Source organism: Meleagris gallopavo, chromosome 5 (assembly GCF_905368555.1).
Source record: "Meleagris gallopavo chromosome 5, MGAL_WU_HG_1.1, whole genome shotgun sequence".
NCBI classification, from domain to species: domain Eukaryota; kingdom Metazoa; phylum Chordata; class Aves; order Galliformes; family Phasianidae; genus Meleagris; species Meleagris gallopavo.
Window position 1 is genome coordinate 6,052,086 of NC_139408.1, and position 16,118 is coordinate 6,068,203.

The window sequence follows — 16,118 nt, forward strand, 5'->3', positions numbered from 1 at the left end:
AAAGGAAAATAGGGGATCCCGAAATAATTGAAAACAGCGGCAACAATCTGAGGTAAAACAAAGTAATTTACTAAATATGGTATCAGCAGAATATAAGGAGAGAGAGAGAGAGTGTGTGTCTGGAAGGTGGATCGGCCTCACCACAACGCTGAGATGAGAAGTGCAGTCCAGTTGAGCCGATGAAGAAGCGCAGGCAGAGAAGCGCAGGCGGAGAAGCGCAGACGGAGAAGCACAAGTGAAGCGCAGGCAAAGAAGAGAGCATCAGGTGACCTTGCCGGGAGTTATATCTCCTCGCTGACCGCAAAGCCCCCTGGGGAAATGTAGCTCTTCTCCTCCGGACAGGCACCCGGAACTTGAGCATCAGCAGTCAAACCCCCAGTGCATTACATGATGTTATGATGTGGAATACTGATAACCAAAAATCATGAAACCATGACACCATGCATTCTGTTTTAAAGCATGGACTCCTATTACTAAAAGGAAAAAAAATTGTATAGCAAAGGACATGTTAAGAACTGGGAACTCTTTAAAAGAGATGCCTGCAGTGAATTGCCCTTTGAATGCCCCTTTCCATCTCCTGTTTGATTTTCAGAGTGAATGGTGAAGAATATCTTGCACTCTCCAGGACCTCTACCTGTTCAATCTTTTGAGGCTACCAAGTGTTGTCGTGGGTTGTCAATATCTGTGACAATAACACTGCTGTAGACCAGCAATTAGCAAAAGATTTTGCATCATGCTGTGTGCATAGCTATATCTCTATTAGCATTTCAGGCTGTTAAGACTCACTGATTCTTATTAAGGAACCAGCAGTACGCAAGCAAGGCTCACTTCTCTTAGGAAGCCAAACTGTGGCCAAGGCAAGGTCAAACACTCCTTGGTGACTACAAGGACTTGCAGAAATCTGTGTAAAGGCAGCAAGTAGCTGCAATCAAAGAATGTCAATGGAAATGTGCACAAGGCTCTTGAAAGCTTGGGAGATAAGTTATTCTTTACCTGGGAGCAGGGAGGATGGCGTCAAATTGTGGTGTCCCAAATTTACTGTGCAAGTTTCCTGAGCCTGTTATTACACCCCAAATGGAAACGCCTTTGCAACCAGTCAAAGGAGTGGCCTCCATCCACAGGGAGATGTGAGCTGAATGGTAAGGGTGTGCTCCATTAGACCATCCCTTGGTATAAATCACTGCAGCAACACTACCTTTGGGGAGGCTGCTACTTACAGCAGCTAATGGTTCACTGCTCTGTGTTAGTTAAAGGTGAAATATTTCTGCTGAGGTGCACATCAGTATTTCGAACTCAAAAGAAATTACGGCACTAGTGGTACCTTGAAGGAGTCTGGGAAAAGAAGAGAGGAGAACACACTCAAGAGGAGATTAACTCACACACTAAGCCTGAAATAAAGTGCGTATACATTCAGCTGACGGAGAAGGATTCTGCAATGACTGCTCTGATCCCAGCATTCACCTGACGGGGTAAGACTGATCCTCAGCTTTACTCCTGTAAATTTGTAATTATTCTATTCTAAACCTCCATGTTATCAGGAACAGAAACCTATATTTTTCCTGTTCACTAAGGTGAACAGCTTGGATAGATGCCTAAATTCAGACAACTGGAAGTACATGAGCCTGGCTCAGCACAGCTCCATGGTCTCCTCCCTGCCAAGGTGAGCAGTGGGAGCTGCTGGAGAGAGATGAGCTTTGCCCTCTGAAAATGGGATGGGAGAAGTTCTGTGAGTGTTCTCATCACCAGGATGCTTTGCTGTGCCACAAAGCTTCCTCTGTGAAAGCTTTTCTCCATAGACTGCCAATTAAAGCAGTGAATTTTTATAGTGGCTCTATTTTTTCCTCCAGTTTTTCCCCACATTTTTTCCCTGCCTTCTGCCAAATCTGCGAGCCATACCTTGTTCTCCCCTGGAAATGAGGAGCAATTCAGTCAGATGCTGCTGCCTGAGCACACTGGGAAAGGCACTAGGTGTCACCCTGTGTTCCAGGACATGGTGGACCTCAGTTGTACCTGGCTGCAGTCACTACACCACAGCTGGCTCGTATTCATAAACACACACAGCTCTCAGTCCCAACACTTCAATTACATCTGCAAATCAGGTTTCATCCCCCAGCCTCTTCCTGCAAAAGTAAGGTGTGATGAATGCCGTCAGTATGTGATAGTGGTTAATGGGGAAGAGATGAGCTGGGACACAAGCGTTCATTTATTTATCATTTGTTAAATTCACATAAACTCTTTACACATGTGAACTTCACACCAAGAGTAATGCATTTGCCCACAGTGTCATGAGGCAATCAAGTCATAATTTTATGTTTAACACTTAATTTTATATCCTCTAAGTTATACTAAGGAAATGTTTGATGCCTACCTTAGTTCAGATTATCAATTTTAAATACAAATTGCTCTCATGATCTCTCTGACTTCATCTTCCCAAGGTTTCCAAGGCTGTAATGTTAAACTCATTTCTTGAGTGAGTTTCAGGATTACGATACATCCCCTTGTCCCTCCCAGAGACTCATTTTTCCACAGTGTCTTGTCCAAAACTAAGGAAGGAAAGTTATTGTATTTTTACCTTTACTCCAAACTACTACAGTTGTAGCCTGAATCTCCTCCTGAATTCCAGGCCTTCCTGTTCTGGGTGCTTTCTAGTCTGTTTAAGGTGGGAAGGAAGGGAAACAAACTCAGAGGGAGTCATAATCACAAGAAGTCAAGGACACAGTCCGTTGTCTGCTGCTCTATCCCGTGATCTCATCAATTTGGAGGTTTCAAAATAAGATCCTGAGAAAGAAACAGACCTTCCCTAAGACCTATACAATTAGAGAAGTGAGATGCCTTCAGTAGAGCCTCACTGCAGGCTGGAAGGGGTGTTTAGGAAACCTAGGATGCCTTCACTTTAGAAGGGGCTTCCTCTTCCCTTGGCCTGGAGAAGAAAGTGGAGCCCAGCTCAGCTGGCAAACTTTTTGTAGTTAACGTACAACCCAGCCTCTCCTAGCTCCCTAGAAATGATTGATCTGGGTACGCCAGCTGCATAAGGTGTGAATCATCAAGTTATCTGATTTCAGCTTAAAAAAAAATCATAATAAAAAGCATAATTTCCACTGTCCTATGTCTTTGTACTCTCCCCGTTGGTAGAGAGGAGGCTCTGAATGGCGGAAGAGAATCGATCCTTTGCAGCAGAGTTCATTCTTGAGGGCTTTAGTGATCATCCCAAGATGAAGGCAGCCCTTTTTGTGGTGTTTCTGCTCATCTACATCATCACCCTTTTGGGCAATGTGGGGATAATCGTCCTCATCCAAGCTGACCCCAGGCTTCACACTTCCATGTACTTCTTCCTCAGCAGCCTCTCGGTGGTCGACATCTGCTTCTCCTCTGTGATTGCCCCCAGGACTCTGGTGAACTTCCTATCAGAGAGGAGGACCGTTTCCTTCACTGGCTGTACAGGCCAAACTTTCTTCTACATTGTCTTTGTGACCACTGAGTGCTTCCTGTTGGCTGTCATGGCTTATGACCGATACGTTGCCATCTGTAATCCATTGCTCTACTCAACCATTATTACTCACAGGCAGTGTGTGCAGTTAGTGGTAGGGTCCTACATTGGGGGCATCCTTAATGCCATTATACAGATTGCCTTCATTGTGAAACTGCCCTTCTGTGGTTCCAACATCATAAACCACTTCTTCTGTGATGTTCCTCCCCTCCTGGCCCTGTCCTGTGCCAGCACCTACATCAACGAGATGATCCTCTTCTCCCTAGCTGGAATCATTGAACTCAGCACTGTCGCCACCATCCTGGTCTCCTACATCTTCATCTCCTGTGCCATACTGAGGATCCATTCAGCTGAAGGCAGGCAAAAAGCCCTCTCCACCTGTGCATCCCACCTGACAGCTGTCACCCTGTTGTACGGAACAACAATATTCATGTATTTGCGCCCCAGCTCTAGTTATTCCCTCAACACGGATAAGGTGGTCTCTGTCTTCTATACCGTGGTGATTCCGATGCTGAACCCGCTCATCTACAGCCTGAGGAACCAGGAGGTGAAGGGTGCGCTGAGCAGAGTAGTAGAAAGGATTACAGTTAGGGTCTGAGCAGAGTGGATGACACAGGAGCTGAAGAATGCCCTGAAAACCACAAATGCTCTGAGCATCATAGGGCAGGTGTCAGGCCACCCAGTTACAGGGATTCATCTCGGGCTGTGGAGGCTCTGACCATGGAGATGTTCAAAATATGCCTGGATGAGCCTTGAGTAACCTGGCCTGGCTGTAATGTGAGCCCTGCCTTGAGCAGGGATGGGATCATTTTGAGCAGAAAGAACTTCTTGGAGGTCTCTGGTCCTACTGGGGGCAAATGACACCCATACAAACATATGTATGCATAGAGTTACATACATACTACGTGTTTACCTACATAATAACAACATATTCCTTTGTATTCACATACACATTTGTTAGCAATGCCCTCTTCAACCCCTAGCTCAAATTAGCTGTAATATCAAGCTGTAGCCCCTGCTCAGTAAATGAAGGAATGTGGGACATGCTGTTGTTCGGTTTAGAAGACAAATGCTTATACTAGAGAAATGCCAAATTACAGCACAGAAGCTTTCAAGTTCTCACAGAGTTTCGCAGTATGCCATGGACAGTTGGATCTCCAAAGACCTTCGAGGTCTTTTGCAACCATGGCGATTCTGTGACTCTATGAGTTGGAATCAGCATTTCTCCTCCTTAGGGCTAACCTGGGCAGATGTGTTCTTGGAAAAGTGAAAATAGTTCCATTATCCATAAGGGCTGGAGAGAAGCCTGGATATCCCACCCTGCTTGGCATGCAGCTGCTGATAGATGTGTTGGTATTTGGGAGATGGCTCCTGCAAACCTCTGAGCAGGCACATGTCAAAGTTTCAATGTAGTGAGGGGGAAATTAATATGGCGAATAAGCCAAGTGAGCATTTGAAACCAGGCTGCTGGGTTACTGGAACTTTGTAGGGTTAAACTGATATTTGTTAGCTCTTCTTGGGTGGCCATAAGCCTTTCTCCCTTCCCTTCCCTTCCCTTCCCTCTTCCCTTCCCTTCCCTTCCCTTCCCTTTTCCCTTCCCTTCCCTTCCCTTCCCTCTTCCCTTCCTTCCCTTCCTTCCTTCCCTCTTCCCCTTCCCTTCCCTTCCCTTCCCTCCCTTCCATTCCCTGCCCTTACCCTACCCTTTCCCTTCCCTTCCCTGCCCTTCCTTTCTCTGCCCTAGCCCTACCCTTTCCCTTCCCTTCCCTGCTCTTCCCCTCCCTATCCTTCCCTACCCGTCATTTCCATTTTCAATTTCTGCCATTCAAAGGCTCAAAACAAAGCCCTAATTGGCTTTCTAATTTATGTCCACAGTGGCTTGTTAGATACAAGGAGAATAAAAAATATTTTCAGTAGGGGCTGCATCCAGAGATTATTCAGCTGGGCAAGAGGCATTTGGGAAAAGGAGTTTTAAAAAAAATAAAAATAAAAATAAAAATGGAGGATAATAGTAACAACAGCAAAGTCTTTATTTCTTACACAAGAAGTAAATCCTGGCAGAAATTGCAGCTCCCATCTTTCACCATTCTAGCTGGAAACTGTTGCGTACTGTGAAATCCCACCAGGGGAATGGTGGCCACATTTATTTTTTCCCCACCCCTAGAAAACTTTTCTGCGTTCCTCCAGCATTTAGCCAAGCTGTCTGAGATAGAGAAGTCTGAGACGTAGACTGGATGAGGAATTTCTAACTCAGTGTGAGATGCACTGTCCCAAACACAATCACTATTTCCTGTGCATCATCACTGTCTAACAGGCACCACTGGAAAGAGATGCTCCTTTTTCTGTTATCTGAAAATGTTATCTGAAAATGCACATCTTTATCCTGATGTAAACATTCAAGATTTTACAATAAAGGAAATGAAAATACATGGAGAGATCAGAGCTACTATCTCATGCAGGTGAATAATTCAAAAGTATTGCTGCGGTTTATGTAATTTATATACATTTCTACCTAAATTATCCCAGGTGAGCAGCTGTCCTTGAATGCTCTCAGCTGCTGAATTAAATAGGTTAGGCTGCATGGTTCCTTGGTAAGGACTTTGAGTTTATCCTGTTGACCTTCCCTGGGAAGAAATTCCCCTTTTACAATTAAATTTGGGTTAGATTCTCAACTTTTTATTCTCTGGAGCAGATGGAGAGTTGAGTAGGTTTTGTGGATAACACCCATAAGGAGAGCAGATTAATCTCTGTTGAAGCAGGACAGCCTTTAATAAGCTGCTCTGCAAGGTGCTGCTCTGCAGCTGTGATCTCACAGCTATAACTTTGGGATTGTAATGTTAGGAAACTCTAATGAAGAGTTGCTTGGTGGGTCAGGTTGGCTCACTGGAAGGTCTTGCAATGGTTTGCCCAGGAGATGCAAGGTCTTACTGATCATGAGCAGAAAAGCAGCTGCCAGAAATGCAGGTCCTTTCCCCAGGAGGAAAAGGATGAATATTGGTGAGTTTGCTGGCAGATGCTTTATCAGAACGTGGAGCTGTGAGTGTGAAGAGGGCATGACCTGAGGCTGCAGGGTATGGTTTGCAGTTCAATTTTCTCTGTTCTGGACAATGGCTTCAAGAGATGTAATTCCTGGTGGGGAGTTTCATCTGCCCATTCTGAGATGGAGTCCATGCCCCTGGGCTTTAGCTCAATACTCAGGGTCCCTGACATGAAGCAGCTGCTGGCAGGAGGATGCACAAAAGTTCATTGTGCTGCACCCCACTGCTTCCCCTCTGACAGCAGCTCTAAATCCCCATTAATAATAATGGAAAGCCATGCACATCACCTGCAGGGCATCTGAAATGAGGTGTCTGGCTGTGGAGTTGAAGTTTTCCCCAGAGCAAAGTGTTAGAAGATCACAGTGGCTTTAAGTGTGCATCCATTTGTCAGATACCAGATAAGATGTGCGCTTTCTCTGCTTTCTGGTATAACCCTGTCAAGTAATGATTAATGTTATCCAGAAAAAAAATCGATGCTTGTTTTGTTGTTTTCTTTTCATTCCATGCGTTTTAGGAGCTGCTGATTTATCTCCGGGTGAGTTGAGAGAGAGTCTGAATTAACCTCTTATCTCCAGCTCTGGCATCAATTCCAAAGAAAAGCCCAGCAGGATAAAATCTTGGTTTTATTACTGCTCCATTTTACATGAGAACAAGTTACACTGAGAGAAGTCATATTTTCTGGTCCTTTCACCTAGGGGTGGCTTTCCTGGGAGATATGCTGCCCAAATTCCTAGGATACAGATTTCCCGCCAAGGCTTTGACACTGTCCTCATCAGAAAAGACACATTTTAACATATAGCATGCTGAAAGTTAGATGTATTCAGCAGAAACAACGTTTAAGCCATCATCTTGATATGACCATGATCTATGGCCCATGTCAAGTCTGAATGAACATTGCCTACTGATGTGTGCCTTATTATATGCCAATCTTGTTACTTTTATTTTCCCCTTTTCTTAGCTTATGTGAAGGTATACAAATTATCCAACAGTTAAATCTAACTCCTTGGTGCTTTTGAGCAAACTGTGAACCCACAGAATCTCCTGGTCCATGAGCTGCACCGTCTCAATGAAGAGAGGTGAAGCAGCTCCAGGTCTCATTCAGGTAGATCCTTGGCTGAAGAGCTGCCCGGTTTCATACCTTATCAATGACTGTATTTCTTTGCTTTCCTTTGGAGAAGAATTCACCAGATGATCTTCCAAAAGCTGGCTGCCATTTGAGCACAGGGTGCTCAAACACTTGGCTGCTGCAAAGTCACAAGGCACAAGAGAGTCACAGAATCATAGACCCAGCAAGATTGGAAAAGACCACCAGAATCATACAATCCAACCATCCACCTACTGCCAGTGTTGCCCACTAACCCATATTCCTTAGTACCACATCTACGTTTCTTGAACACCTCCAGGGACATTGACTAAACCATCTCCCTGGGCAGCCCATTCCACCACCTGACCACTTTTTTGGAGAAGAATTTTTTCCTAATATCCAACCTGAACCTCCCTTGGAGCAAACTGAAGCCATTCCCTCTCATCCTATTGCTAGTTATTTGGGAGAGGAAGCCAACCTCCACCTCACCACAACCTGATTTCAGGGAATTATAGAAAGTGATGAGTTCTCCCCTGAGCCTCCTCTTCTCTTCAATAAGACCTTGGCACTTGGTCTTGTTGACATTCATACAATTGGCCTCAGTCTAGTGATCCAGTTTGTCCAGACCGCTCAGTAGGGCCTTCCTACCCTCAGGCAGATCAACACTTTCTCCTAGCTTGGTGTCACCTGCAGACTTACTGAAGGTGCAGTCCATCCCCTCGTCCAGGTCATCAATAAAGATATTAAACAGGACAGGCCCCAGTTCTGATCCCTGGGGAACAAGACTTATGACCAATCAGCATGTTCTCTTAGGATTTGCCAAAGGACAACTGTAAAATTAAAATGGCAGCACTGTGAGATTCCATTTCTAATTTGCCATGAATCCAATAAGCATTACTGTCTCATTTTAGCCAAATAGTGAATGCTTTCTCTACCTGCCTCTTCTGTTGTTTTGTTAGTTTTTGTTGGTTGGTTGGCTTGTTTAAACTCAACTCAAACCCATGTTGGGCCCTTTCTGCGATTTCAGCTATAAACATTAAAAACATTTGTATTGATCTGACCAGCAATATAAGGAGTTACTTCGTTTTCCCAGTAGCCACTCTGAAAATCACAGACTTTATGTAAATGGCTGCATTTGATCTTATTCTGATATGGTGTTTCTCACATTTACTTGTACCATTTCCTTTTGGAATAATGTGGAATGTTACTGGAAATCCTCCCTGAAAACTGGGGAACTGTGCTGGGTGGAAGCCCACCCTCCACTGACTCAAAATGAGCATTCACTTCTGGATGTTCCGCTGATGTTTCTATGTGTTCATCTATTACTGCATATGAGATGGCCTTTAGGACTTGAGGTTTTCTTCTCAGAGAATATTTATCTTATATTGACTTAAAGTACAGGAATTAACATTCTTAAAACTGTTGATGGATTTGGACCTCAACTCAACCTGAGTTAACTACTTGTTCCCTGGGGTGAAAAATGCCTTGAGGAAAAGTTGGCAAAAAGCTTTTTTAATGTTTAATCAAGACACATCCTTTGTCTTCCATGAATTCTGGTAGAACGTGTACAGCCACGATTCCATGCATAAACGCAAAGGTGAATTAATTGTATGCCTTACAATAAGCACCTTTGTAAACCAGGGTTTTTCTAAGAAAAATGCAACCAAGGAAAGGGGATGTACTGCTGAGTAACAGAGAAGAGTCAGAATGCACAGTAAGCAGCTTGAGAGAATATTTTCTCTCTTGCTCTCCTGAGTGTGTTCTTGACATCCTTATTTCTCAAGCTGTAGATCAGAGGGTTGAGCATAGGAACAAGCAAGGTGTAAAACGCTGCTGTGATCTCCATGTCCAGTAAGTACTTGGAGCCTGGCTGCATGTGGCTGAGGCCAGCAGGCACATAGAACAAGGTGACAGTCAGCAGGTGGGAGGCACAAGTGGAGGAGGCTTTGTGTCATCCCCTGGCAGACCCGATGCTCAGGATGGAGACGAGGATGTATACATATGAGGTGATGATGATCAGGAGCACAGTCAAGGAAATGGTCCCATTGAAGGTGACGAGCAGAAGCTCATTGAGGTGGCCATCAAAACAGGTGAGCATTAGCAGGGGGTTGGTGTCACAGAAGTAATGGTTGATGATATTGGGGCCACAGAATAGCAATGACAGTAAGCAGCACATCTGGATTAGTGAGTTCAGAATGCTCCCCAGGTACGAGCCAGCCATCAGCTTTATGCAGAGACTCTTGGGCATGAAAATAATGTAGAGCAAGGGGTTGCAAATAGTTACATAGCGGTCATATGCCATCACGACCAGCAAGAACACCTCTGTGGTCACAAAAACGATGAAAAAGAAATGCTGGGTGAAGCAGGCAGAGTAGGAAATGGTTTTATTACCCAGCAAGAAACCAATAAGCAGCCTTGGAGAATGTGCAGCGGGGGGCTTATCATGATCAGTGTGATCAGCCCAACATTACCCAGCAAAGTGATTAAATAAATCACTGAGAACACTATGAAGAGAGGAGTCTGGAGCTCAGGCTCACCTGTCAGTCCTAGGAGGACGAACTGACTCACCACCGTGCTGTTGCTTTCAGCCATATCACCGTATGTCAGCACAGCATGCCTGCTGGTAGGAGAGAAAACCGTGCAGAAAGAAAACAATGGCATGACTTGCATATGAAGCGGCTACCAGTGAGGATAGCATGAGCTAATGGGGACATCTATTGCATGGAAGACGTATGTTCCAACTAACAAGCTTTTTCTCTGCAGAGCTTATTTATGGCTTCGACCCTCAATAGCAAAGTCCCCAAAGTAAACGGTGGCTCAGAAGTTTCGTGCCACAGAGGGGATCGTTAGAAACTCTCTGAAGAGTTTTGGTAAGCGTGAACCTGGGTCCGGTCCCCTCCTCGTCTAACCACGTGGAAAGGGTTCATTAGTTTGCTCAGTGCTGTTGTGGACTGCGGGGGCAATTCATCTTGGCAAAGCCACAGCTAGAGAAAAAAGCATCAAATAAAGCTTAATGGGATGCCAAGGTTGGGCAGGTGTGTTCTCAAGGTGAAAATAATCACTTCTGGGCATCTGCCCATGATTTAAGATGAAGCAGTGTCCAAAGACAGATGTGCATGGGAACCTTCATCCAGTCCCCCATGCACTGTGGTTTTGAGTATGTGAGCAACAAAGCAGTGGGTCTACCAGTTGAAAGGTATAACATGAGCAGCAAGCAGACAGAGAACTGAAGCTTCAGATTAATCTCCCTAATGAACTGTGCACTGTCAGGCACCAACACTGACAACATCACTCCTCACACACATCTTGAAATCCAAACTTCTCTGCAGAAATTTCCTGGATTTCTGGGTGAAGATTCTTCCAAAATAATAATTATTATAAGTGACAGGAGCAGACTGCATTGCTTTTATCTGCGATGTTACAGAGAGCACAGCCATCGAGCTTCAAGCACACCAGCCACAGCTGTCCAGGAGCAGCGTCCCACAGTGGTATATCAGTATTTACATTTTTCTATTAAAAAGATCTTAAAATCAGAAATACTTGCTGCTCTTGGCTACAGTGTATTTATTAAAAACATCAGAGGGCTTAAAATTCAGGATTATCTTCATAATGTTAATGGAATTCCCCTGCGAAACAAGCCCAGCTTCTTTTATAACTTAGCAACCAGCTGATACAGATCAACAAAGCACCCAAAAGCCACTATTAATACCAGGATTAAAATGTGAATTTCCCACATTCAAGCCTGTTGATGAAGCCAAGCTTCATTTGTTGGCTGTTGTCACTGATTTACACTAATGGGTTTCCATTTGAAATCAGGAGTTTGTTACCTGCACACCCTTCACCAACAAGGTTTAAGCTACCGCTCCAGAGAACTTGAGAAAGGTTGTATTTGCATACACATTTTATTCTTTAAAAAACTAAAACAAAACTACAATGATAACAGAAAAGCTGATCACTCTGACAAGTAAAAGGTTATGCTTAGTACAGAACAAAATAATAATTTAAAAAGGTAATATCTTTTTTTTTTTCCTTAGCCTGGGACTTGTGTGCCTGTGTGTACAATGTGAAAGGGTGCCTCAAGAAAGTAAGGGGTGAATTTTATTGACTTCAGTTTTATTGCCATTTTTCTTGTTAAACATAACATGGAGCCTAGTAGGAAGACTGGGGCTTCAGTGCTGCAGTTTTAGCTCAGTTTGTCCTTGGTTTATACACGTTAAGAGCAAGCCAGAACTTTTGAATCCAGAATACAGTTGTTTTTTTTTTTTAAACAAAGAAAAATTACAAAAAAGGAAGGCAGCCCATGCTTGAGATTCTCACTAAAGGAAGCATCTTACCTCATTATTTCATTCTCTCTCAATTCTACCTTGCCCTGTATTCACCTCTCCCCATTTTCTACCCCTGCTGTTTGCATCTGGCCTTTTTATGGATGAACTGTGTGAGGGAGAAATCTCAAACAACTGTGCCTGATTTGCTCTCTAGCTGTCCAACTTTTTATTACTTAAATCAGAGGGATGTTTGACTAGTTGTGACATCCAGTTTCTGTGGCCTCATTGTCAAAAGTCTTCAACTAAGGAATGCTGCAGCTGAACTGCTGAAGGCATCTGCCTCATTCCTCACACACCACTTTCTGCCAGCTCCCCTCAACTGTAGTTGTCTCAGCCCCTTCCCCACCCTTATGCATTACAGCTGCTGCAGAAGCAGACTGCAATCTCACTCACTAGCCTAGCCATGTTGAAAGGACTTTGACAGCAACACACAAACAGCACCCCTCCCAGCAGTAACCTGCAGAACATTAAGATGACTATCTATTAGTAGCCTAAAGTTCCCAGCTGAGCATGAAAACTAACAGCAGAGGTTTGTGCTTGGCCAGTCCAGTTATTTCCCCTTTTTGAACTTGGCTGTGGCACTGTTGGTCTTGGCTTTCTTCTTTGCTGACCCCTTGCTTTCAGGCTCCTTGCGTTTGGCCGATGTGATGGAGCCCGTCACCTTGAAGAAGTCATCCAGCCGGCCCTGTGTGCTGCCCTGGCGGCTCTTACTCAGCCTCTTGACCCCATTGCGGATGCGCTCCTCATTAAACTGCTTCTCCCCACACATGAATTGCACGAGCTCCTCCTCATTGGGCTCTGTCCACTTCAGCTCAACGTCATCAGGGTTGACAACGTCAGGCTCTAGAAAGAGCTTCTGGGCCTCTTTATGCAACCAGTTCTCAGGCAAGGGGTACTTCTTGGTGTCGATGTGCTGGATGATCTCCTCAATGGTTTTGTGCTGCTTGATGAGCTCAACCGCCCGCTTCGGCCCGATGCCGCGGATGCTCTCACAGTAGTCACAGCCCAAGAGGATGCACAGATCCACAAACTGTTCCCAGGTCAGGCCCAGGTCCTGCAGGATCCGGTTCAGGTGGAACTCTTGGATGGGCAGCTTCTTTGTCTCACTGGCAGTGAGGTGCCTCATCAGCACAGGGCTCCCAAAGGTCAAGCAATCCATGTCCTCCGTAGCAGCTGCATACACCTTCCCTGCCTTCACCAGTGTAGCACAGCTGGCTTCCGCCTCCCCTGGCGCCTCCACATAGGGGATGCCCATCAACATCAACAGCTTCTTGCACTCGTCGGTGTGCTGCTGTGTCACTTTCACCAACCTCTTGCTGAACTTCTCAATGTTGGTCTCCTCGCCAGCCTCCTGAGCCTCCTGCAGGTGCTTCTCGGCCTCAGAGCGGCGCTCCGTCCTCCTGGCCAACTCCCCGGACTTGAGCTGTGGTGGTTTGCCATCAAACACATAGACAGGCTTGATGCCATTCTCCACCATGCGGATGGTGCGGTAGAACATGCCCATTAGGTGACTGGTGGTCTCACCCTCCTCGTTCTGCAGCACTTCGGCACCCTGCCGCACAGCTATGAGGAACTGGTAGATGCTCATGGAGGCATCAATGGCCACCTTCCGCCCAAAGTACGACTTGATGTCGTTCTCCCGGATGGCGCTGGGCGCCACATCGGCAATCAGCTTGGCCAAGCCGTGGATTCCCATCCTGCGGGCACAGAGCAAAGCACAGGGGGCTGAGAGAAACGGGAGGACGGGTCCCAAGAACGGAGGCCTCACGCACTACAGCCTCCCGTTGCCCTCCCCGACTTCCACCTCGGCCCCATTCCGGCCTCCCCTCAGCCCTCTTTCGCCGCCACTTCTCCCCTCAGCTCTCTCCGGCCGCCGTTATCCCGCACCATCCCCGCCGCGGCGCCCGGTCGCCATTACCCCTCTGCTCCGACCCTGCGCCGTTCCCGCGCTAGGCCGCGCTGCCTGCTGGGTAGCCAATGCCAAGCGGCTCCCAGTGGCCCCGCCCACCCGATCCGGAACGCGTCACTTCCGCTTCCGTCGGTGACGGGAAGCGGAAGTTGCCGAGGGGACGTGTCGGAGTGCGGCGGGAGCCGGGATCTGGGGCAATATGGTGGGGCGTGAACCCGGGGCTGGGACCGGGAGCTGGGACTGACATTGAATTGGGAACTTGGGGCTGGGAACCAGCAATGGGAACTGGGAGCTGGGGTTGGGGCCGGGACCTGAAACTGAGACCGGGAATGGGAACCGGGAGCTGAGATTGGAGTCAGTAGCAGCGATGGGAATGAGAACCTGGAGCAGGAACGGAAGTATGGAGCCTGGGACCGTAGGCTAGGACCGGTATAGGGAATGGGAATTGGGGGCTGGGACTGGGAAAGAGAAGGGGTACAATACTCGGGGACAAGGACCAGGAATGAGAACTGAGGGCTGGGGCCGGGAATGGGAGCTGGAAGCTGGGGAGCGGGAAACAGGGCTGGGACCAGAAACTGGGGAACGGGAACTGAAAGCAGGAGCCAGGAAAGGGATGATAGTTGGGGCAGGGAACCCGGGGAACTAGGACCAGGGACTGAGCATGGGGCCTGACAGCCCTGCTGCCCCATGCCATGCCCCCACAGGAGCTAGAAGCAATGAGCAGGTACACCAGCCCAGTGAACCCGGCTGTCTTCCCACACCTCACTGTGGTGCTGCTTGCCATTGGCATGTTCTTCACCGCATGGTTCTTCGTGTATCCTTGGGCACTGGGAGTGGGAGGACCCACCTTGCCATGCCCCTGTTGTCACCTTAACCCTCTGCTGGCAGTTATGAGGTGACATCCACCAAGTACACGCGAGACATCTACAAGGAGCTGCTGATCTCACTGGTGGCATCGCTCTTCATGGGGTTTGGTGTCCTGTTCCTGCTGCTGTGGGTTGGGATCTATGTGTGAGACCCAGGCAGAGTGATGTGCGGACCCCTAGTGGCTGTAAGCAGGATGAGAGCTTTGTGTTGCATGTTGTGTGTGAGCTGCCTGCAAAGAGTAACTCTATGTTATGTTTCTGCATTATGTTTCTAAGCCACCTTTCTTCAGGGGTGGATTTGGGGCACACAAAGGGCTGTACCCAGACAGGTACAGGGCCTTGTACAGAACGAGAAATAACCACATGTATCAGGTTAGGAGCAGAAGTGCTGCAGTGGAGCTCTGTGGAGAAGGACCTGAGTGTCCTGGGTGACCACTGGTTGACTGTGAGCCAGCAGTGTGACCTCATGACCAAGAAAACTAATGGAATCCTGGGGTCTGTTATAAAGAGCATGGCTAGCAGGGTGGGGGAGGTTCTTCTCTCTTTCTGCTCTGCCATATCTGGAGTACCGTGTCCAGTGCAGGGTTCCCCAGTTCTCGGCAGACAGGAAACTGCTGGAGAGAGTCCAGTAAAGGACAAAGATAATGGGGGCCTGGAGCATTTCCTTCATGAGGAAAGGCTGAGAGCCTTGGGGCTGTTCGGCCTGGACAAAAGAAGGCTGAGAGGGGATCTGATCAATCCTTATAAATATCTAATGGGTGGGAGTCAAGTGGTTGGGGCCAGACTGCTTTTGGAGATGCCCATTGACAAGATGAGGCTGCTGGCTGGTTTAGATAGAGATGACTTCTCTGCCCTTCTGTAAACTGCAAACAGAATGTGTTCATTTTAGTGTGAAGCAGTGAGGAATTGTGCTTGCTGTGTGCTCTTTTTTTGCTCAAGGTGTGGTTCCAACCTCGCAGCACTTGGTAGAAGATCTGTCCCTATGCTGTGGGGATGCTGCTCTGGGGAAATCTGTCTTACCTCCTTCCTCTCTCCTTTGGTTCCAGGTGGGAAGCTCCGGAGTTCTTTTTGTATTTGTTTTATACTTCAGCATGGGAGCTTGCTTCAGGCATGGACTGTACTCCTGTCAGGTGGCTCCTGCCAGCACAACAAACCAAACCTGAATAAAACTGGCTCTGTGATGCACCTGCCTTTGGATTTGCAGTTTGTTTCTTAGATGCTTGTATGTGACTTTCTGAACCAACTCTGATTTCTACACAAAACCCATAAGCCTTGGGATGGGCCTTTTATTGTACCCACAGCCTTTTCCTGGGCTGTTTGGAGCAGCAGAAGCAGCTGTTTTGTAAAGAGATAAGCATAATTCATATTTCCTTCTAGGCAGTTGAAAACACGAGTGGAATTTAGCTAGACAT

General features: G+C 46.8%; 3 protein-coding genes and 1 pseudogene across 4 annotated transcripts; 2 read left to right on the top strand and 2 right to left on the bottom strand.

Moving 5' to 3' along the window:
• Positions 1 to 3,146: 3,146 nt before the first annotated feature.
• Positions 3,147 to 9,122, top strand: LOC100549877 (olfactory receptor 5AR1-like). Of its 2 annotated transcripts, XM_085226067.1 has the most exons (2): positions 3,147 to 4,050; positions 9,097 to 9,122. In XM_085226067.1, the coding sequence occupies exons 1-2, from the start codon at positions 3,147 to 3,149 to the stop codon at positions 9,120 to 9,122; spliced, it is 930 nt and encodes a 309-aa protein (XP_085082193.1). The 2 variants fall into 2 exon arrangements, with proteins under 2 accessions (XP_085082193.1, XP_010709090.1); XM_010710788.3 differs by lacking the exon at positions 9,097 to 9,122 and having other exon boundaries at positions 3,147 to 4,085.
• Positions 9,123 to 9,163: 41 nt separating this feature from the next.
• Positions 9,164 to 10,843, bottom strand: LOC100550029 (olfactory receptor 5J3-like; annotated as a pseudogene).
• A 646-nt stretch (positions 10,844 to 11,489) lies between these two features.
• FEN1 (flap structure-specific endonuclease 1) lies at positions 11,490 to 13,974 on the bottom strand. Its single transcript, XM_003206151.5, has 2 exons — positions 13,850 to 13,974; positions 11,490 to 13,628 (listed from the first exon to the last, which is right to left on the bottom strand). Exon 2 carries the CDS (start codon positions 13,625 to 13,627, stop codon positions 12,482 to 12,484), a length of 1,146 nt encoding a protein of 381 aa, XP_003206199.1. The 5' UTR covers position 13,628; positions 13,850 to 13,974; the 3' UTR covers positions 11,490 to 12,481.
• On the top strand, positions 13,925 to 15,896 carry TMEM258 (transmembrane protein 258). The gene is made up of 4 exons (XM_003206152.5): positions 13,925 to 14,042; positions 14,545 to 14,654; positions 14,729 to 14,891; positions 15,753 to 15,896. The coding sequence occupies exons 1-3, from the start codon at positions 14,040 to 14,042 to the stop codon at positions 14,853 to 14,855; spliced, it is 240 nt and encodes a 79-aa protein (XP_003206200.1). The 5' UTR covers positions 13,925 to 14,039; the 3' UTR covers positions 14,856 to 14,891; positions 15,753 to 15,896.
• The last annotated feature ends 222 nt before the right edge of the window (positions 15,897 to 16,118 follow it).